Raw genomic sequence first — 22,615 nt, forward strand, 5'->3', positions numbered from 1 at the left:
AGTAAATATAGATATATGATATTATATTTCTGCTATAATATTAAAGTTCATATAATCAAAACTACGTTAAATACAAATAGGCATTTTTTTTTCTTTGAAGTGCTTAGGAAAAGAACCTAGAAACCATCATGCCAAGTGAAATAAGTCAGACAAAGACAGTTACATGATTTCACTCATATGTGCAATTTAAAAAACAAAGCAAAGGATCATAGGGGAGGGGAGGGAAAAATAAAATGAGACAAAATCAGAGAGGGAGACAAATCATAAGACACTCTTAACTGTAGGGAACAAACAGGGTTGCTGGAGGGGAGATGGGTGGGGGGCTGGGTGATGGGCATTAAGGAGGTCCCATGAAGTAGTGAGCACTGGGTGTTGTATGCAACTGATGAATTACTGACCTCTACCTCTGAAACTAATAATATACTATATATTAATAGAATTTAAAAATTAAATTTTTAAAAATAAACTACCTAGGTAATACTTTGGTAAACCGAATTGAGATCTTTGTTTTTTGTCCTACTTGTTGAAAAACTAACATTGTGTTAATGTTGTTTCCCATGTACTTTTTTTTTCTTAAGATTTTATTTATTTAATGGAGAGAGAGACAGCGAGAGAGGGAACACAAGCAGGGGGAGTGGGAGAGGGAGCAGCAGGCTTCCTGCTGAGCAGGGAGCTCGATGTGGGACTCAATCCCAGGACCCTGGGACCATGATCTGAGCTGAAGATAGACGCTTAACCACTGAGCCACCCAGGCACCCCTTCCCTGTACTTTTATGTTACTTCTACTTATTCTTTAAAAGCTAGACTACTTGTGAATGAGCGCCACGATGTATTTAGCCTTCTCCCGTCACTGGCTGTGTAGCTTATTCGTGGTCTTTACATAAGCAGTGATGAATGGCCTGGTGCATAAATCTTTATGTACATCTTGGCTTCTTTGCATCTTCTTTGTAGATAAATTTTTAGGTGTGAAATGGGTGGAGAAAATGATAAATGCTTCCTCTGGCTTGGTAGTTGTTTGGCCACTTTGACCCTTGGGAGGACTTGTGTCACTAGGCTCACGTGGGCATGCCCATTTCCTTAACCCTCCCCGATGTGGGCCACCACCACTTAAAGAACCCTTGCTGCTGTCTATGCTTTTTGATTTTTCCTGAACATATTTCTCTTTCATGTTCTCCCTTCTGAGTTGTCCCCTCCTGCTGCCATCATTACGTTTGCCCTTGACACATGAGGCTGCTTATTTCACTGCACCAGAACTCTCAGCCGCCTTCTGCCTGAGAGATTGGCACTAATGAAGGAGGGCACCCAGTGCTGCCTCCGTCAGAAAGTGCATGAAGTGTGTGGATTTATAACCTCTGGTTCAGACCCTTGTTCCTCCTTTCTGGTTTATTTCTCCCTGTGTCAGATCATTGATGTTGCAGGACACGTGAAAGATGGCTGTAGAGTCACACTTCCAAGTTCATGTTATGGTGACGGGAGACACTCACCTGCCGCGTTCTGAACTACTCAGAATTTTCAAAGCAATTCAGTTAAGGAAGTAGTTGCCTAATTCCTTTAAAAAAAAAAAAAAAGGATTCAAATTGGCACCTCTTTTGGTACCTTTGAGTATTAAACAGGTGGATGTCAGTTGAGAAATCTAAAAATTAGGAAGGGTCAACTATTACAATCAAGATTCTGACACTGTCATACAAACTAAAAGTACCTCATGTTTGCATTCTGCTTTCCAGAGTATCATTGTCACTTCAGCCTGCTCACCTCTGTGCATCTGAACCCCAGCGTGAGCCCTGCCAGCCACAGCGTGTGTCCTTCCACTCCACTTTGCCATGCTCTGCTGGACCTGGTGGGCTCCCACTATTAACACTCTCAGCCTCTCCTTTTCCCTTGGCATGTCTTCACGTGCTCTCTGCCTCCCCAGCTTGCTAGTGCTCCAAAATATTCCATTGCATCAGCTGCTCTCTTTCCCACGTCACTACTCCCCACCCTGGAAGAATCCTTGCTTTTTCTTTCCTTGGGCTTCCAAGTGCCTGGGACAGCCACATCACCAGATGCTTTAGAAACAGCATGTGTCGGGACGCCTGGGTGGCTCAGATCATTAAACGTCTGCCTTCAGCTTAGGTCATCATCTCCAGGTTCTGGGATCGAGCCCCATGTCAGGCTTCCAGCTCAGCGAGAAGTCTGCTTCTCCCTCTCCCTCCGGTGCTCCCCCTGCTTGTGCTCTCTCTCGCTTTCTTGCTCTCTCTGTCTCTCAAATGAGTAAATAACGTTTTCAAAAAAAAAAAAAAAAGAAAGAAAGAAACAACATGTGTAAAGTGGTCCTGAAAGGATAGCTTGAGTCCATGGCCTGTCGTGATTTGGTCCCAGGTCACACCCTCTGGCTCCCTTCTCATTTACACCCCCACAGCACCAACCTGAAGTTCCTCAGGCTCATCAGTCTGGGGTTCATATGCCTGCCCTGACTTATGCCATTTCCTCTGGTGAAATGTTCACCTCCTTTGCCCACTTGACCAGTGCCAGTTCACCCTTGAAAATTGTGCTCGGGTGTCCCCTCCTGTGTGAGGCCATGTTCATTTTTGTCTTCTCTGTCCTCTGCCTGTGTGTTTATGGTCTTTGGTTAGCATCCGCACACAGCCTGTCCTCCTGTACCTGTTCTTGTGTGCTGGGTCTCGTCCCTGCTAATCCATTATCCTTTCTCCACCTGACCTGTCAGCATGTAAACATGCCAAGCCTCTGCTGTCTTAAGAACAAACACAGGGACAGAAAACTCTTGTCTGTACCTTCCCTTTCAGCAGATACCATTTCTCCAAAGAGCTTCGAGCCTCAGATTTCTCCCATGGCACTCCTTCTTCATCCCCAGCATTCCATGCTGGTTCTTCTGTCCCCTGACATAGTTCTTTCCAGGATTACAATTTTTTGCTTTCCAGACATTTTGCTTCAGACATTTTGCTTTGCAAGTCTCCAAAGCAAAAGGGAGTAGAATATAGTTCTTAGAGTGATCACCGTCTCCATGAAATTCTCTTCCTTTTGCTTTTCTGACAGTACAGTGACATGGTTTCCCCCCCTGTTCCATGGCCTGCCTTCTCCCCGTACACTGGTCCATCTGTTTTGTCCATTCTGCAAGTGGTAGGGTTCCTCCTTTTGCCCCCCTCCATACTCCTTTCCCTAAACACCTGTGTGTCATGAGCAGTCTTGGTCCTATGTCACGGCCACTGTCCCCTCTCATCCTTCCCCTGCTCTTCAACTCCTGTGCCAGTTCTCCCTTATCTGTTAAAGACACTGCCAGGGTCTTTGTGTTACTGGTTCCTCAGCATTTAGTAAAACTCTCGAGTGCCACTAGCTGTGGCTTGTGCTTTGCATGTGATAGCAGATGCCATCTATCCCTCGTAGCAAATTCTGGGGTTTAATGATCTCTCTTTTGAGCTGAGGAAACCCAGTCTGCAAAAAGGTAAATGATTTTTTATCCACAGCATCGCAGCTGGCCCGTTTGGCCTCCGTTACCCCCACACAAGATTGCCTCCACAGGCACAAGTGAGTCTGACATCGCCCATAAAAGTGCTTTTTTCCTTGGTGCTCAGCTTCCTTCAGCCTCCTGGTCCTTCTCAGCCTTTACTCAGCACTAAATACCATCGGCTCTAGGCAAGGAAGAAATAACTGCACCTGCCCTGGTCCCTGCTCCACAAACTGGTGCTGCACACCATTCCCAGCCCCCCGCCACAGGTCCATGGCTTCTCTCTCTCCACTCACCATTCACTTGGCTCTTCCTTCCCAAACTTTCACCCTCCAAGCTTGAATGAATCTTTTATCTCTAGGAATTCCCATTATTCTTAATCTACACTATTTGGGGGCATTTTCTACCTTCTATTTTGTTACCAGTAATTATAAATATTCTTCTGCTGTATCTTCCCTTCTAAATTACACGCTTCTTGGTGGTGGGACCGGTAACATTCATCTTTTTGTTTTCCATGATAGTTGAATTAAATAGTGGAGAGCTATTCATCCAAAACTTTAGTCTTAGAGCCCATTCATTCCAAGAGCCTCTGTGCAGGTAGGGAGACCCGAATTGGTATATTGAGGAAGACGAACTTGCTAGACATGACCACAAGATGGCACAGTGACTGCAGTGTCAGAGTATCTGTTGAGGTTGGGCCAAGAGAAGAAAGAGAACAAGGTGTTCTTGATTGCTGGGTACTCAAGGGAAATCCAAGAGAATTTTCAAATTTAAAGTATTCAGTCCACTCCTAATCATTCACAAAGATAGTCAAGTAGGTTGGGCAGCTGTTTTCTTCCCCAGATCCATTCGGCCAATAGAATGAAAACCTTCCCTCCCTCCCTCCCTCTCTTCTCTTCCTCGTCCTATTGCTTCAAAAAATATTTGAGGGCCTCCGTCTGTTCTAGATATTAGGGTCACAGAAATGGACAGTAAAAAGCAAGATCTCTGCTGTGATGGAACTGATTCTAGAGTCTTTGCTCAGATTTAGTGGACGATATTATAGACAGATCCGAGTTTCCTTGCTGTTTTTTTGGTTTTGAGTTTTTGGTTTTTCTGTTGCTCCTGAGGTCACTTTTCCCCTTCATGCCCAGCACAGATTGATCTGTAGCTTTGTGTTATTCAAATGAGTTTCAGTTTAAAATGCAGAAGAAGCACCAGTCAGTGTATTATTATGACCAATTTTGTTTTAGCCATGATTTTCTGTGGCCTTCTATCTTATCAGGGTATCCCAGTTAATCAAGAATTGACTGTGTTCTCTTTGCAATTAGAGAACTAAGGCTCAGGAAGGTCAAAACATGCATATCGCGTAGGTAAATATGTGGAAAAATACATACTCAGGTCTCTGTATCATTCATTACCTCATGATCAAGATCAATGCCAGTCAGTTTCTTCAAAACAAAAGAAGACAAGCAAGTGTCCATATCGTGGCAGGTACCTACAGGTAAATTTGACATAAACTGTGTTGCCAAAGGTGAAGTTTGCCAAGGTGGACTCAGTGTAAATTTATTTAGTTGAAATTGCATCTAGTGTGTAGAAGCATTTCTTCTGCAAGGGGAAAGCAAGAGTGTGAAAGTAACACAAGTTGATCATTTGGAAATCTCAGAAATCACACACTGCTTGTTTTAAAACTGAGAGAAGTGCTATATCTACTAGAGCAACCTCCTTTGTGGTGTATTGTAGTTGAGCACTGATTTTTTTCCCTAGTATTGGATCTCCATTGCCTCCCTGTGCCTTCCCTCTGTACCTAATCCCTCCGCCAGCCTGGCTCTGCAAGATGGGATTCATTTTCACACTCTTCTTGCCACCCCTTGCTTCAGTTTTAGGAGGGTGAGGGTAGGGGATTAATCTGAGATGGTATGTGAAAGAGACATTCCCATGTTGTAGAAGTCTGTGTGGAATTTGAGGTGTACTTGTCGAGTACTTCGACGGAGTGCCTTTTTCCCCTAATACATAGCTGTTTTCTCTGATTTTTGGAGACGCAATATAATCTTTTCCCGCAGTTAGCCCCAGGCAGGGGTCAGTCCATCCCTGGGTGGTCATAATCACATAATACCAAATTACCGTTCAGTTCAACATGCAAAATGACTGTTGGCTCCACATGGACGGGTTTTGTTTTAGCTGTGATTTGGCGTTATCTGCCACTCTGACCACCATAAAATTTACGTTACACACACCACCTGTGTCACAGAGATGAGAAGATAAAAGTACACTACTCACCAAGCATCACTCTTAATATTCGTGTAGCATCACACATGCGTGCAGTCTTCTTACATGGAGTATTGCCATTGTTTGTCCTTCAAAGATGCTATTGGCTGTGATTCTATAGGAGCCTGTGCCAGGAAAAAAAAAATCCAAGCCCCTTACTTTTAAGTGCACATCAGGCCATTTGGGGCTGGCACTCACTTCTGAGTAACACACTAAGTATAATAGCTTTGCATTTTGAACCCTCAGAACTATGCCAGAGACTGGACATACATGACCCCCATTTACTTTTCACCACAAGGTAAGTATCTTTTCCTGTCTTGCAAAGAGATCAAATTGTCCAAAGTTGCGCTTACAGTAAGGCTCAGGCAGGATTCAGACACTTTTCTGATTCCCAAAAGGCAAGCCTGTTGCCTCTACAAACTGTTCCCTGTAGTGCTCGAGGCTCTGATTTGGTGAAAGTGTTTGTGGGGTGAGGCCCTCTCCCAAGTCCGAGTCACAAAGGAGCAGTGTAAAGACAATTGCCAGAACTGTACCCATTAGGATTATGGACGGGCAGCCTTTCTGTAATACATGTTCCTCTCAGAGTGGGCCAGGGGAGCAAGCGGGGGTGAGTCCTGTAGTGGAGAATGGGCTGCACCAGGTCCAGGTTGAGCTTCAAGAAAGAGGACCCTGAAGCCTCACAGTGACAGATTTAAACCCCCTTTTGTTAATTACCTGTCAGCAAACACTGCAAAGACCTAAGTGAGTTTATAGTTCCAGGTCAGATTTCATTGAAAAAAATGTTACCCTAAATAAAAACTGGAAGAATCCCCCACTTAATTCTGCTTCAGAAAGCAACAAAAGCACACAAAGATTGGTTGTTTTCTGAATTATCTCAAAACATGGCTGGGAATGGGAGTGGATGGAGCAAATTGTACAGGTACCTACATTTAAGATAATTTGTAAATTATCAGTACAGTAGCCCTTGGTTAAAGGACTTCTATAAGGCCCCTCCACCCATTGCAAGTCTTAGCTCCAGTCTGTCTTTTGCTGTGGCTCCAAAAATAACAAATCACCTCAAGTTACCCAGACCCACTCCAGTTTCTGACTCCCTCTACCTGAATACCTGTCCAAGGTTGGCTAGTACTTGTTCCTTTGTTATCTTGGCTGGAGTGTAACTTCGTTTATTTTTTTTTTTTTAATTAATCAAAGGCGGGCCTACCAATTAGCAAGGCACTTCTTTCTTTTTAAGGCTACCGCTAATTAACATATTTAAAAGATCTGTACAGAGGCTGCATTGAGTTTCTTCAGTGGGTGCTTCCTTTGGTATTTGATAAATGGAACTTATCCCAGTACTATGTATTATTTGTGGGTCTCAGTTCCAGCGGAGTGTATTCCTGGAGCCTTTAAATCATCTAGTACGATGTGCCAGTCTATAAAGCGACAGGTGAACTGCACTGGCTTCCTCTACGGGCAACAGCTGAGAATGTGACTCTAAGCACTGCCAAGACGTAGCCTTTCTAGTAAGGACTGAATGTGACTCTTACAATTAAGCCAAGATTCCCCTTTTTCTCCACCCCCCCCCACCAGATTGGGAAAGAAAGATTTTTGTCATTTTGAGTTATTGCCCTTATAAAGGATTTTAGTTTATCAGTTCACAGAAAGTGGTTTGGGTTTTGGCTTTGGTTTTTTTGTCTTTTTTTTTTTTTTCAGTAAATTCAGTAAATTCATTTGAAGATATTTTTGTCATCCTCATTAATTTTGTTTCTTTCAATATGAAAACATGGGCTTTTTTTCTAGCCTTATTTAGGTACAATTAATACTTAATAAACTGCACACAATTAAAGGTTATAATTTGCAAAGTTGTGACATATGTCCACATCCCTAAAACCTTCACCACAACCAACATACTGAACATAACCATCATTCCCAGAAGTTTACTCATGTCCTTTGGTGAGCTTTCCTTCCCAATCCCCGCTCCTGTTCCCAGATAGCCACTGAGCTGCTTCCTGTCACTGTAGATCAGTTTGCATTTCCTAGAATTCTATATAAATAGAATCATTTAATATTTACTTTTTCTGTCTGACTTCTTTCAGCGTAATTATTTCGAGGTCCCTCCATGTTGCAGTGTGTGTGAGTAGTTCATTGCTTTTTACTGCAAGTTAGCAAAGTCCATTACATGAATCTACTACAACTTGTTCACCCATTCACATACGGATTGGCATTTGAGTTGTGTCTGGTTTTTTTACTATTACAAATGAAGCTGGCATGAATGTTCAGATACAAGCCTCTGTGTAGATATGTGTGTTCATATCTCCTGGGTAAACACATAGGTGTGAAATGGCTGTGTCATATGGTAGACACATGTTTAACATTTTAAGAAACTGCCCAACTTCTAAAAAGTGATGTAATTATTGTTACCTTTCTTGCCAGTGGTAGGAGTTCCATTTGCTTTACATCCTCACCAGTATTTGATCCAGTCAGATGGTCAGTATTTTTCATTTTAGTCTTTCTAGGAAGTAGATGGCGGTATCTCACTGTGATATTCATTTGCATTTCCGTAATAACCTGTGATGTTGAGCATCTTTTAATGTGCTTGTTTGCCATCTGTGTATCTTCATTGCCAAAATGTCTGTTCAGATATTTTCCCATTTTTCAGTTGGGTTGTTTTGTTTTCTTACTGTTGAGTTTTGGAAGTCTTAATATATTGTAGGTATACGTTCTTTATCAAATCTGTGCTTTGCAAAGATTTCCTTCCAGTGGCTTGTCTTTTCATTTTTTTAAATGTGGTCCTTTGTACAGCAGTTTTGGATTTTGATGAAATCCATTTTATCAGTTTGTTGTTTTATGGGTTGTGCTTTCAGTGTTGTACCCAGGGAATTTTTGACTAACTGAATGTCACAAGATTTTTGTCTGTTTTCTTCTAGAATGTTTTAGTTTTCAGGTTTTACATTTGTGTGTCCGATCCATTTGAAGTTAAGTATTGTTTATTTTGTGAGATAGGGATTCAAGTTTTTTGTTGTTGTTGTTAATGGATAACAAACTTTTATAGCACCATTATTTCAGAAACCACTCTTTTTGATGAAATATTTTTTTTAATATAAAAACGGGACTACAGAAAAATATAAAGCCTACATCATGCTAATCTTTAAAAATAACTTACCTAGGTACATTTAAGGGTATTATAGGGATAGTTCTAATTGTGTATTTTACAAAATTGGAGTGATGGTATATTCTGTCTTGCTTTTTAAAATTTTAGCATTTTATCAGTGTTTTCCTATGATTTAATATTCTTTAAATGCAAGATTTTTAATGGCTACGTAGTTATTCTGTCTTAGACATATACTTTATCCCTTTTATTAGACATTACCAATTTTTATTCTTAAAACATAACCAGCTGCCTTCTGCTCAGGTCATGATCCCAGCGTCCTGGGATCGAGTCCCATATCGGGCTCCTTGCTCGGCAGGGAGCCTGCTTCTCCCTCTGCCTCTGCCTGCCTCTCTGTCTGCCTGTGCTCACTCGCTCTCTCTCCCTCTATCTCTGACAAATAAATAAATAAAATCTTTAAAAAAAAAAACAAAACATACTTTGAACATGCTTATACTTAAATCTTTGTTTCCCACCTTTCTTTCTTTCTTTTTCTTTTTCTTTTTTTTTTTTTTTGCTTACATTTAGAAATTTACCAGGTCAACATATCAGCATACATGAACATTTAAAGGGCTTTGATTACATATTTCCACAATGTAGTCCAGAACATTTTAACGATTTACACTCCCACCAACAATTACTAACAAACTTTAATTCTTATGGCAAATTTTGTTTGTTTCTTTGAAAGCATCAGGGATGCTCCAGGACACCCTCTCTTGTTCTCCTCAGCGTCTTTCTAACATTCACTCTGGCCAAGTGCCTTGCTCCCCCTCATTCTCCTCATATGACTCTTCTACTTGGCACTGGCAGGGTTAAGCAAACTTCTTGCATCTCTTGCCTCTTTTACGAAAACGTTTATGGGGTTGAATTTACATTTCTCCCAGCTCAGTAAAGAAGCCCCTCTTCACATCTGAGATGAAAAGTTCTCCCTTTTCTCAGGCTCCCATTGTGTCCCGTCTCCCAGAATCCTCCATTTCTCTTTCCTGCCTCTTTACCCTCACTAAGCACAGAAGCTGTCCCAGGTCTTCCCCACCTGGCATCCCGAGTTGCCCCTCAGCTACCAGCCTGTCTTTTTCTTCTCTTCCAGTGCAAAGCTCTTTGGAAGAAAGCATCCTTTTGTTGGAAGTCACTTCCTTCTTGCTCAACTGGCAATTCACATGGGAGTGTTTCTCCCTCCTCCTCCTTCCCCATTCTTGCCCTCCCTCCCACCCCACCCCATAGTCTTTTTTGCTGAAGTGCTGTGTCTTCATGCCTAAGTGGTGAGCTCTAGGCAAGAATTTCAGGGTAGTTCTAGAACTCATCGTAGTTTTGTGTTTTTGTGGGGCTCGCCATCTTTTTCTTCCTTCTCTTTGAAGCTCTGTCTCTGCCCATCCCCTCTTTAAATTAGAGTGGCTATCACTAGATACCACCATGACTTAACCATTAACTTGGTTTGAGTCTGTCTGTGTAGGAGTGAGTTGTACAGCCCTGTCTACTTCTTTGCCTCTCCTTAGTCACTGTGGTCAGGCACTTAAGGACCTGTCCCGTTTCCTCTAGGAAGTGCCCATTTGTGCTGCTTTTCAGCTCTCTGCTTTAGATACTCCAGCACCCAACTTCTATATCTCATTTGAATAAGCATACCCTATAGCTTTTTCCCTCCCCCCCACCCCCTAACCCCCATCACTGCCCTAAGTGCTTGTTGTCAGTGCTTCAGAATTGCCCCACTTCTTGTCATTAGTATGTGAGTGTATAACATCCCGGCCACGTGGGATTCAGTGCACTTTTCTCATTTGAATCTTTACGATGTCTATAAACCACACTGCACTCCAGCCAGAGCATCATCTTAGAATCTGTAATAATCTGTGGTGCTTGTCTCGGAGTTCTTCTGGCATGCCCCCCACACACTCTCATGTCCCCTTTCCTTTAATGTACTTTCTTCAAGGTAAAAATCACCAAAACTCCATTGTATTCTTTTCCTTTTCTGACCTTCTGAGGTACTTGTTTATACCATAATATTGTTTTTTATTGTTGCTTTGTCCTTCTAATACTGCCTTATAAGGGCAACTTTTATTTTAATTAACAGGCATATTGCTTCACTTGGCATAAGGTGTCTATGCCATGGCTACAGCTATCTTGGAGACTCCTAGAGAACAGGGGTCATGCCTGTTTGCATCCCAATAAGTTCAGATTGGTGCCGTACGTAATAGGTGCTGGTAATATTTATTACATTGGTGTCAGCTACTTATCTTAATGGAGCAGGAGCCACATACGATGGAGCATTGACTTTGGTCTGGAGAAATGAAGTAGACGACTTCTATACAGACCTCCCAGCAATCCCTTTTCTCTCTTGCTCTACTACCCCTGGTGTTAGGCCTTCCTTACTTGTACCAACAGAACGAAGCTGTGAGTAATCCGAAAACTTGAGTACTTTGAGGGTACATGTTTGTGTTTCTTTGAGTGTTGCTGAAGATGGTCTTGCCACCTATGAATGCACTTTAAAATGAATGGTAGTCTCATGTAAAGACACACTCAGGAGCTGAGCAATTGTCTTTCTCCTTACTCTGCCTCTACTCTGGGACATTTCTGGTTTGTACCCTTACCTGCAAACACATGACCTGAGGGAATCTGAGAGGGTTTCTCCAAGCTGTTGTTCAGAACAAGATCTACACCTCAAAAGTTTTTCCAGAAACTGTTACATAGAAACTGTTAGAGATGTGTTTCAAATGTAAATGAGGGAAATAAGCAGCAATTTTGAGAAATGACCGTAAACTGGGAGTAATATTTGAATAAAAATATGAACAATCTAGATAACTTGTGATTCAGTGGGGAGATATTTAAATCTAGGGGTATTGATTTATTTACTTTTCACATTTCAGTGTACTGTAAATATTTTATGTGTTTCACATTTGTTTCTAACAGGAACTGAGCTAGATTTTCCGATAAAGTATAAAAATATGATAATGAATAAAAACCAATTTGGCTCATACGCCATTAACCAGATTGGCTCACACTTTTGTAATTTCAAACTAACTCTTCTTTTCTTTTTAGGTTGCCTCTTGGTGCTGCATTGGCCGTATTTGGCACCCAGAATGCTTCATTCTGTGATGGTCTATTAATAAGGTTACCTTGTAGAGTTTGGAGCAGGGCCTCAGGTAGGTGGCTTTTATCATTATATGGCATGGCTTTCAAAGTGATCCATTATTTCAGTTTCAGAATAATTTAAGATACCATATTAAAAGCTTTGAAAAGCATGCCACATAATAAGCATGCCACTTACTATTTTAAGATCTATCAATATGGATTGTGTTCAGCAGGACTTTATTAATAGTTATAGTCTAATGGAAGGATTGAAATACTGGCAGTGAGCAGTCTTCCTTACTTTGTGCACAAAATGCATAGCTGCCGTAAAAGCTTATTTGTTCATGTTCCCCAAATAGCCCGCAGATGAACTTTTAAGCTCCTCTTTCTCCTCTTGCTCAGAGTGATAGACTATCCCATGTTACCACTATGTCTTCTTCCTGTCTACTGAGAGGGATCCGATGAACTCCGGGCAGGTGGGGAAGGCTGCTCGCTCTGCTTGCTGGGATGGGGCAGATGCTAGAGTAAGGAACTCCGTGGGGCACGAGCAGTTTGCTAGCCTGGTTGGGAAGGGGACACACCCTAGCATCTGGGCTTTCCAGCCTGTAGGTGCAGCTCAGTGGCACAGAATTGATAGTGATACTTGGAAGTCCAGGCGCCCGTGGATGTGGGACCAGGTAAGTCTGTCAGCAGGACCTCACACACAGGATCAAGGTTTAGAGGCCAGGACCCTCAGCCCCAGGGAAGTAAGAATGGTATGAATAAAGATGGCTAGGCCAAGGGCCAGAGGCTAGGCTCAAGGTCATAAACTCCATTGAGGGCAGGCAGGGGGCGGGCCCTGGGGAAAAGAGGACACAGCCTGAGAGCCAGGCAGGGTCCCCCACTGTGCATGAACAGAGTTTTACAGTCAAACAAAATGTACATAAACTAATCTGACTAAAATTCCTAACACAGTATTCTCTGAAAATTAAGCATTAAAATCTAGTTAGCATAAATTTTTAGTCATTTGCATATCTGTATAGTCAGTTTTTTAAAGATGTTAACGGTTTTTCAGTGTTGCAGATTATGAAGGTTTGTTTTTTTTTTTCCTTTTCTACTTCATTGTCATTTTTGAACCACTTTTTGATGAAACTGTTTTAGCAGCTTGAAAAAAGAACAAAGTTTTTCAGTCCTTTTATGGAGCCAACTACATTTACGTAGATTTTCTCCTTTTTTATTTTTCTTGTATCAGTAATCCCTCAGACATTTTTTTCTGAAATTTTCAACATCATCCTTACATTTTAATTTCCCATAAAGAACATCCTCTTCCAAGATTTTGAATATTCCTTTTTCTTTCCTGTAAAACTTCATTGGCTATTTCCAGACGATAAGTCGGAAGGGATGCAGGCTGCATGCGCACAAGGAGCTGTGGGACAGAACATGTGAAAGCAGATATGTTCTGAAAATCTGGGCCGATGGAGCGCACCCCAGCTATGTCTCCCTGCCCTGCTAGTATGTGTCCACATGTTCCTAGCTTTCAGCACCCCCTGACAGAAACTGGAGGGACCCCCATGCAGGTGGTTGTGATGCTCCCCACATTTCTCCTCTGCCATCTGAGCAAATAGCCTCCTCCTACAGGGTTTGTCTTCTGAGCCTGCTTTATGCCGATGTGAAATTGCAGAAACACCAAAACATGTTTACCTGCTGTTCTGATTTCTGAAATCCCTTATCAGGACTATAGTTATGGTCAACAAATATTTATGAAGTGTCTGCTACATGCCAGGATGCTGACCAGGTGCTAGGGGGTGGAAAGATGAATAATCGTCTCCCTGCAGCTGAATTTAGAATCCCCGGGGGTGGGGGAGACAGGTCATCTCAAGGAGAGTGTCACAGTCTGTATTAGAGGTAAAAGGCACCCCGAGGCATAACATTGTGAAGTTCTTTCTCATTCAAGTTAAATCAGTCTAGGAATGTAATTACCAAATCTCTTCTGACTTGGGTGGCCTGGGCAATGTATGTGTCCTCTGGAGGTGGAGGAGGGAGTGGCCACCCCGACTTGACATTTTTGCCTAGAGTGAATCCTATTTACTCAACTATAGGAATACATAGAGGTGGTGGTTTCCAGAGGTGGTTGTGACCTGCAGGGTTACATGGGCATAACTTAAGGACAGAGTAATGGCAAATACAGAGCCTTCCCTGGACTGGGCTCTTTTTCGTGATACAGCTTAATGCTGCTCAAGATTTTGTGTGTGTGTGTGTGCATGTACACACACACACACTTATATCTCCTCGTATAGCACAGTGCTAGCCTGTATTTCAAGTGCACTTTATTTTGAGATGGCTTAAAACTAATTCTCTGCATGAGCTTTTGTAACTACATAAAACCTTCTCTCCTCATCACTTTTGTTTGAACATGTGCTGTTTCTGCTTTCCCATTTGCATTTGTAGGAAAGACACAGTAGGAGTGCTTGGAGAGTTCAAACACGGAACCTAGATGATGCTGTGTTCGTCATTTTAGTAGTATCAGTCAGTTAACCCTAAATGAATGGAGGCATGTGCTCCAGGTGTTTGTGGTCCATCCGTGTGAACATTTTTAGAGTTGATGTCTGGCATTTTTGTTGTCACCCCAGGAATATAAGAAGTCAGTAGTCATAAAAACAGCCCCTCACAATTTGGGAAATAGGAAATTTTCAAATTGGGCTGACCTGTGAATCACTTACTTTATACCTAGCCAGAGCACCAGTATTTTGGAAATGTTTCATACCAAAAAACAAAGCCAAGAAAAGCTCTAAAAGCCATTAAAGTCTTGATAAAGCAATCTTACTTGGTATTCACATATCACTGATTTCTTTGCTCTCTCCCAAGCACCATTGCTTCCCTTGTAAATAGTTCTCCTCACACATCCTATTTGCAAATACTAAGATCACTCTATGTGATGAAAATGGAAATACTTGATATGCCACCCATGTGTATGTTTTTAGCTTTTTATTTTGACAAGACTAATCTTAGGGGGAAGAATCCTCCATGTACTTTTTTAAAGGAAATGCTGACTTCTAAGTCATGGATCATTAAAAGAGAGGTTTTAAAAGAGAAGAAAAAAATTTTTACTTAACATGACATTTACGTTCTATAAAATAAATAACCAAGAAACTATTTCAGAATTGGAAAACAAAATTTGATTGTCTCTTCCTTCTCTCTGGATACTCTAGAGAATGTAATAAAACAGCCATACCCAGGCTCAAGGTGGCCCACAAGGAACAACCTAATTGTACAGAGAGAGAACTGATGTTGGGATTTGTGGGTTCCACTTTGGAATCCATTGTCTTTTTCCTGTTGGTTCTTAAAAACAAACAGGTCTGCTTTTTCCCTTCACTTGTCTGTTGGGTTTTATTATTTGTACATTAAGCATACTTTCTACATATGAGTATGGCTAAATTTTATGCTAAGTGTCAAAAGGGGTGTGCTAGAACTACGTTTTCATGAACTGCTCAGAAGTTGAAAACATCAAGAACAGTCATTCAAAACAGGCAGAGTTATTTTTACTAGTTTTAGTTAACTGTGACTTCTATAGGAAAACAAGTACTGTAGTTGTCAGTATTTGGAGTACAAAATGTGTTAATCAGGTACCTACTTACAGCTTTGGTGGGTCAGGCACTATCGCAGCTCTTTGCCCTGTCTCCTGCTTCTTTCTGTCCTCTTGAGGCATCAGCAGCCCCATCTCACCATCTGACCATCCTGCTATATCCTTCCTGCTCTGTGTCAGGCATGGGTGCAGGTACCAGGCATATTTTCCCTTGAGCAGTTTTTATTAGGAATGGGGACTGGATTACCTACTTGTACTGATTCCTTAGCAGCGGATCAGTCTGGGAAGGCTTGTTTTCTGAAACAAATAATTTTAGACTTTACAACAGTTGCTGCTGTTTTAATCTAAGCCTTTACAAATAGCGGGTAAGTTTCAAAAATACCTTGTTAGTGGCTTAGTTTGTTGGACCAAATTGTATCCATACCGTTATTATGTTTTACTTGAACATAGATATGTATATTCTGTCCTGTGTCTGTTATGGTGATTGAGCAAGCCTATAGTTCATTTTGATGCTGGAAGGCACATGCCCTGCTTTAATTACTTTCATTCATTCAAAATAAATAAATAAGTAAAACTTTACTTTTAGGGGAAAGAGCAGTGAATAAATAAAACTGACAGAGATCCTGCCCCAATGCTGCCTACAGTCTGTTTTTAATAGTCTTACAAGATATACTTCTCCTCTTATTTTCCATTAATAAGGGATTCTACACACCTACAGAAATGGAATGCAGTAAAAATTTCCACATAACATTCCTGATCAAAAAAGTGTGCTGACTATGCCATTGCCCTTACTTCAGTATTGGTCTGCTGTTACCTTGTCAATTTCTTTCACTTCTTATCTGAAGCTCTGTTATGTTTTGTACATGTGAATTAAAGTACTGACTATTGGTAAGTTTCCTTTTGCAAGCTACCTATTTATATGAAAAACATGTTTTAAGCAAATGTTGACATTTTCTGCATTGTTTACTCATGGTGTTTTATGATTAGCATATGGGAGCATAAATAAAGCTTTGATTATCGATGGCATTTGCCCTTAATTATCAAAGTGTGTGTTTGACTTTTAACCTAAATACGAACAAATTATTGATGCAGGTAAGTGTCCTAAGAATTCACAGCTGTTAGATGAGTGACAGAGCTGTGGAATTGCAAGTATAGAAACAGTACAGGGCTGTTCTCACGCCAGCATCCTCATAGGAATTTGTTTTGGTAGACCCTCTGATGTATAATTCATTTTTGCTGGTTATGTTTCTGTGTGAGTCACTGTTCTAGAATGTAAAACATAGGATGATGAACATGTGTGTGTGCACATACACACAGTGTTCCCTTTACTTCCTGTTTTTATGTATGCGAAGTTGCCCTAGGAAATAAATGTGTGTTTCCGTACCAGCAAAAACTGGAAGGGCGTCCTGAAGTGTTGTGACTTTCTCAGAGCGAGTTGAAATGGGTATATGGGTATATTGCTTCACAATTATTAGATCAAGGCAAAGAATTTGAATCATTTGAAAAGCATAATAACTGCTCTTTGACACATGAAAAAGAAAGGTGGGAGAAGACATTTTGTTGTAGACTTTTCAGAAAATAGTAGTTACTTTTTAAAAGTCTTTCTTACTTATATAAAAAAGAACACAGGTCAGTTTAGTTGACATTTTAGTTAGGATTACATAAATGCAAACGGTATATTATTCAATGTTTATTTTATCAAGCCATATAATAATGAACTCTAACTGGCTCCTGGTTTCCTTTGTTTGGGAAAATAATTAGCAGCCCTTTGAAATTATTGGGTCACTCATAAGAACTCAAAATAGTTAGATTGAAGTTAGGGAAATTAACTGTGACTTTGGAATTATGTTCTGCGATAAAATGAATGAAAATCTTGGCTTTAATTATTGTTTTATTTCAGGCTAAAATATAGGTAATTTTGTAGACTATACTAGTATTTCAAATCAAGATAGAAATTTTAAACTATATTGAAATGCTTCAACTCTAAAGTTTTTATTATAATGCCATTGAAGAATAAGCATCACTGAAATTTTTATGAATTATTTGAGATGCAATAAAATTTATTTGGTCAGGAAAAATACAAAAATGTATTGTTTACTAGTCAGCTTCTATATGTTTCTGCCCAAATCACTGTCCACTCAGATAGATATGCTAGTTTTTTAACTGTTACATAAAATTACTTAAAATTTACTTTGCAAACTGTCTTTATTAAAAGAAGCAAAGTCTTATATTTGTTTCCTTTTGTGGATCATATTGGCAGTTCCAATAGAGAAAATAGACACTGTTCCCTGTTCTTGTCTTTTAAATGTAATATGGGATTTATCCACTTTGCGTAATGGTTTGCCAACCTACCCTTCTCTTAGAATGCAGCCCTGTAAGAGTGGAAAAAGGAATTTTTAAGGCTTATGCCCCTTCTTGACCACATACATGCTGTCAGGATAGTCAGCTTCTATGAGCCTCTCACATTAAAATGGCAGTGATGATAAATGCACCCACCTCTCAGGTCCATTGAATTTTCCAGGGAGGCCATAGAGATGAAAACACTCTATACTTGCAAGGTATTTATATTATTAAAATAACACAATACACAAAGCAGGCTTTCATGTTCTTAACTACCCTACCAAAACCTCAGTATGTGCCCTGGGCAAGTAAGTATTTACAAAGTTAATTTTATTATTTTACAATTTTGATGTGCGGAATTCAGTTCTTCCATTTATGCATGTCCTGTGCTTTACAAACGAATAGAGCTTTTGCTTTAACTTTTTAAATATCTTTTATGAGTCTGAATTTGTATTTTTCTTGTTTTTTCAACTATGAGAATAATGCTGCTTTCAAATGTACCTCTATTATTTTTTAATGATGCTTGAATGTTCTCTAGTAAATATTGTATTTACACATCAAATTCTTAAAAGTATGTGAATATTTGATATTAGGAGAAATTAATTAGATTTGTGTTTGGAACATTATGTAAAATTGTTTCCGCTTAGCTTGTCATTGGTGAATCCTTTTATTATTGTCCTTTAACCATTTGATTTATATTATCCCCCTCATGCTCTTACAGTCATGAGTTCTGAACATTCAACTTTAAAATATTCAGAGCTTATTAATTTCTTTGTGCCCTGTAGTCTCTACAATTGATAATACTATAGTTGTTTTTTCTGCCTTTCGACCATTCTTTTCACATTTACTTGTACAATCAGGAATTATTAACAGATTTTTTTCTCTATGCATGTTCTTAGTTAACTGAAGATCATGCCAATAGGCATTTTTTACAGATATTTTAAGATTTTTTCAACAGTGATCTTTTAAAACCCAATGATGCTTTGTTCCTGATACCTCTGCAGTAAACCCGTATATAATTTCCCTTGCATGGTTTTGAAATCTAAAGAGTGCAGAGTTATTGCTCCATTTTAGCAATCCTTGCAGCATTCTGGGAAATAGATCAGCAGGTGTTGCGGTAGCAAAAAGTGTAGCTCAGAGATACCCTCCTTGCACAAGTATGTGTCCCGTGGGCAGATGAGGTGCTTACTTCAGGAGTCTGCTCTTTTGATAAGGTTCCAGATGCACTGACTTTGTCTATTCCATAATATTATTAAACTTAATGAAATTTTGATCAGTTTCATTTAAAGATAGTAACCCTAATATCCATTTCTCTCAGTAGGCAAGTTAGATTTTAAAAAATTAAAAATTGAATTTGGGAAAGAAGCGGGAGTCATTCAGCATCACAAAATGCCATTTATATAGGTAATACTACTTTACTTTTTGTTTCTGCATTCATTTGGTCATGTAAGTGTGCTTAGAACTAATAAAAATTTGCAACTGGTGAAAATTAATGCATGACTTCTCAGCAGAGTATGGAATGTAAGCATGTGCCATGAAATTGCAATTCTTTTATCCTTTATTTTCCTTCATTTACATACTGATTCCATTTAGAGTGTAGTCCATTCTTATTCTTTGTTTCACAGATTGGCCAAAATGGGAAGGACTGGATTCCGCTCTCTTCCACGAAGAGTCAATGGGACTGGCTAAGATCAAGGTCTGAGGCTTTTTCCATCTGTCATCAGGTATGTATTGAACAAGAATCACTACAGTTCTCTGCATGTTTCTTTAAAGTATTTGATATGCATATTGTGCATGTGGACTTTTATTCGATGTTGAGTTCACAACCTTATATTATCCTGTAGTTTTAAATGCACCTGTAACTAATTTGAGTTCTGTAATATATTGAGATGAAAAGCTATTATTAGCCATGAAAAAATTTCAGCTGGTCTTAGAAAAGTGTAATATTTGAAATCTGCAGTTCTTCATTGCTCAGTATGTACATCCAAAGATAACAGAATTTACTTGTTACTCCATATTATCACCAACTTTAATATAATCAAATGTCTGTATATTGTTTCATGGTGTACTTTCAATACTTTTTTTCATTGACTTAGAAGTTACATTTTTTTCCCCAACTGGAATTCTCTGCCCCTTATGCTTGGAACTCATAATACAACAATGACAAATATGACCAGTCTTTGAAATATTTTCAGATACTCGTTATATACAGGGACTTAGATATTTTGCATTCCGTGCTGATTTTACAGTTGACAAGTTTATCAGCTCATTTCCCACAGTGTTCTAAATAGGTGCATAAAAGCATCATGTTAGGAAATCAAAAAGTCAAAATTACTGGGTTTTTTCTGTCTTGGCAGAGTGCTTTCTGCCAATTTACAGTGCCATTGCTCGTCACAGCAGAATAGTTCTGGGAGAGCTAGAGAAACTGTCTCTTGAATGAGAATGTAACAGGAAAAGAACAAGTCCCTGAGAGTTAGGAAATCTAAAACTGGGGAGCATATTGTGTTAGCATTAGTAATGTCAGTTGTGTTAACTGTGTTAATGTCACTTTTAAACTGCAGAGGAGATTTAGACAGTTCACACAGCTTGAAGGGAAGGCCTTGTCTGTGTCTCCCTACTGATAAAGAAAGGGTACACGAAGCAGACACTGGTTAACTTAACCCACAAGCCTTCCATTTCAATCAAGTGAGTGGATAACAGCCCTATTTTGCCTGTTTCGTGACAGCCTCTACGTTAAAACACAGAGGGATGCACTGTAATATACACTTAGTCTTACAGAAGTTAGGTTAAACAGCGAGCCCCTGCAAAAGTGTAACTGGAATTGGCAGGACTCAGCAGGACACCTCTATCTCTTAAAGGCAAACTAGGGTCAGTCGGATACCAAAACAAGGGCTATAAAGAGACAGGTTTTTGTTTGTTTCTAAGTAAATAATAGGTGGAAAAGTCCAACTGAGTAGTGGTTGATTAATCATCATTTAGCCACGTGCAGTTTTCACTTCAAAAAGCAGATCTTTTTCAAGAGAGGCTGTAGGTCTCCTCATTTCTGTGTCTCTTAGAAGTACTTTGCCAGATTGGCAGTCATGAAACTTGAGTCTCTTTAACTCTTTTGTATCAGGTGGATCTTTGGGGAGGTGGTTTCTCACTCTTAGAAATACAGTTAATAATATTTATTATCTCTTGTCCATGAATTTCCAAAGGTTCCCATCAATTCAAACATTTCTGTGTAAGTAGACATGCTCTTTGCCATGTGATCCGTACATGTCCTTCTTCCTCAGAGCAGCCATAGTGCACTGAAGCTCTGATACACCTTTTACCTGAAATGCCTCCGTAATGATGCGTCCTCGCACAGGTATTGGGCTCCAAGCCAAAAGTCACACTGGTGTACTGCACATGGGTTACAGGTGTGCCCAAGACTGATACCCTCAGCTCTTCGGGAGGCCTGAGGACTCTGGCTCATGCACTAACCTCAGTGTGCCCAATAACAGAATCATTTTTTGTGATGTGCAAAAAGGTGAAGAAACTTACCCTGACCAAATCTTTTTCCCCCAAGTGATAAGGAGCCATGATCCTCACCTCAAATAACTTCACAAGGTGTTACCATTTCAAAAATGTGCCTTGTTACGAAAAGAAGTCATTTCCACTCTTGACTCAGAAATCCCTCTGTGTGTGCTAACACCGGTAGCAAGAGCAAATTTCCACTCTGGATGGTGCCTTCAACTCTTTCAGGCCTCCCGTGGCTACATTAAACCCTTCTTCCTTGGACTGAATGGTTCACAGGGTGCCTAAAAGAGTTTCTAGTCGCTTCTCTGTATTTCTCTATAACACAGTCCAATTAGAGTTTACTTACACAAGTTAAGATGGTTTTTTGACCTTAAAATATTTGCAGAAACATTTTTCTGTTTTTAGTCAGATTTCTGTTGTCTAATCTTACCTTGTCGAAATTGAAGCTTCATAGTGCCACTTTGAGTGTCATGTTTTGATGCTTCCTGAGAGTTCCTGCGATCACTACTGCCTTCCCTAAGTACAACATTTGTCAGGTGGAATTTCTGGGGGTGTGTGAACTGTTCATTCTGAGCAATGCGTTAATATGTATTTTGACAAATGTAAAGAGACCTACAGATATTACATTAGACCAGCTGAATCCATTTTATGGTTTCTTTTTGAATTCAAAAGCATCACATAACAAATAAAAATTTTAAAAATTAAATTTAGTTACAAACTAGTTGTTTCTTATTTTTTTTTCCAGTCCCTTTTTGCTTTCTTTTACGACCACATGAAACTTGAGAAGCCACCTAAAGCTAAATCATTTAGTGGAGTTGGGCAGTTCCCAAGTGTCCAACAAGAAGGCCTGCTTTAGGCTGCGATGGCCACTGTCATTCCTGGTGATTTGTCAGAAGTAAGAGATACCCAGAAAGTCCCTTCAGGGAAACGTAAGCGTGGTGAAACCAAACCAAGAAAAAACTTTCCTTGCCAACTGTGTGACAAGGCCTTTAACAGTGTTGAGAAATTAAAGGTTCACTCCTACTCTCACACAGGAGAGAGGCCCTACAAGTGCATACAACAAGACTGCACCAAGGCCTTTGTTTCTAAGTACAAATTACAAAGGTATTAAACTCTATTTGTCTTTCAGATTATATTTTCTATTATGTTGGCCATGTGAAGCCATTGTAAACGTATCTATATTTGTATACACATTCTTGAGCTGCTTTGCAGAGAGGAAATGTTAACGTAGATTAGATGTTGGCTAGCTTTAGTATGCTAAGTCACATACTTTGATGTGTTAGTGTCTTTGGATTTTTTTTTAATGAAATGCTTATTAAGAGTAGAATTTCCGTTTGTG

At 39.9% G+C, this 22,615-nt stretch overlaps 1 protein-coding gene across 4 annotated transcripts in view; it reads left to right on the plus strand.

Moving 5' to 3' along the window:
- PLAG1 (PLAG1 zinc finger) overlaps positions 1–22,615 on the plus strand; it is a 48,122-nt gene that overhangs the window by 22,081 nt on the left and 3,426 nt on the right. Inside the window, exons 2-4 of one of the 4 annotated variants that reach the window (XM_044245568.1) lie at positions 11,844–11,947; positions 19,401–19,499; positions 22,022–22,380. In XM_044245568.1, coding sequence (XP_044101503.1) covers positions 22,139–22,380 — 242 coding nt within the window. In that variant the 5' untranslated portion in view covers positions 11,844–11,947; positions 19,401–19,499; positions 22,022–22,138. Of the gene's footprint in view, positions 1–11,843; positions 11,948–19,400; positions 19,500–22,021; positions 22,381–22,615 lie in introns of those variants that run through there. The other 3 variants (XM_044245570.1, XM_044245569.1, XM_044245571.1) reach the window with 3 other exon arrangements.

Source organism: Neovison vison, chromosome 4 (assembly GCF_020171115.1).
Source record: "Neovison vison isolate M4711 chromosome 4, ASM_NN_V1, whole genome shotgun sequence".
Lineage (NCBI taxonomy): Eukaryota > Metazoa > Chordata > Mammalia > Carnivora > Mustelidae > Neogale > Neogale vison.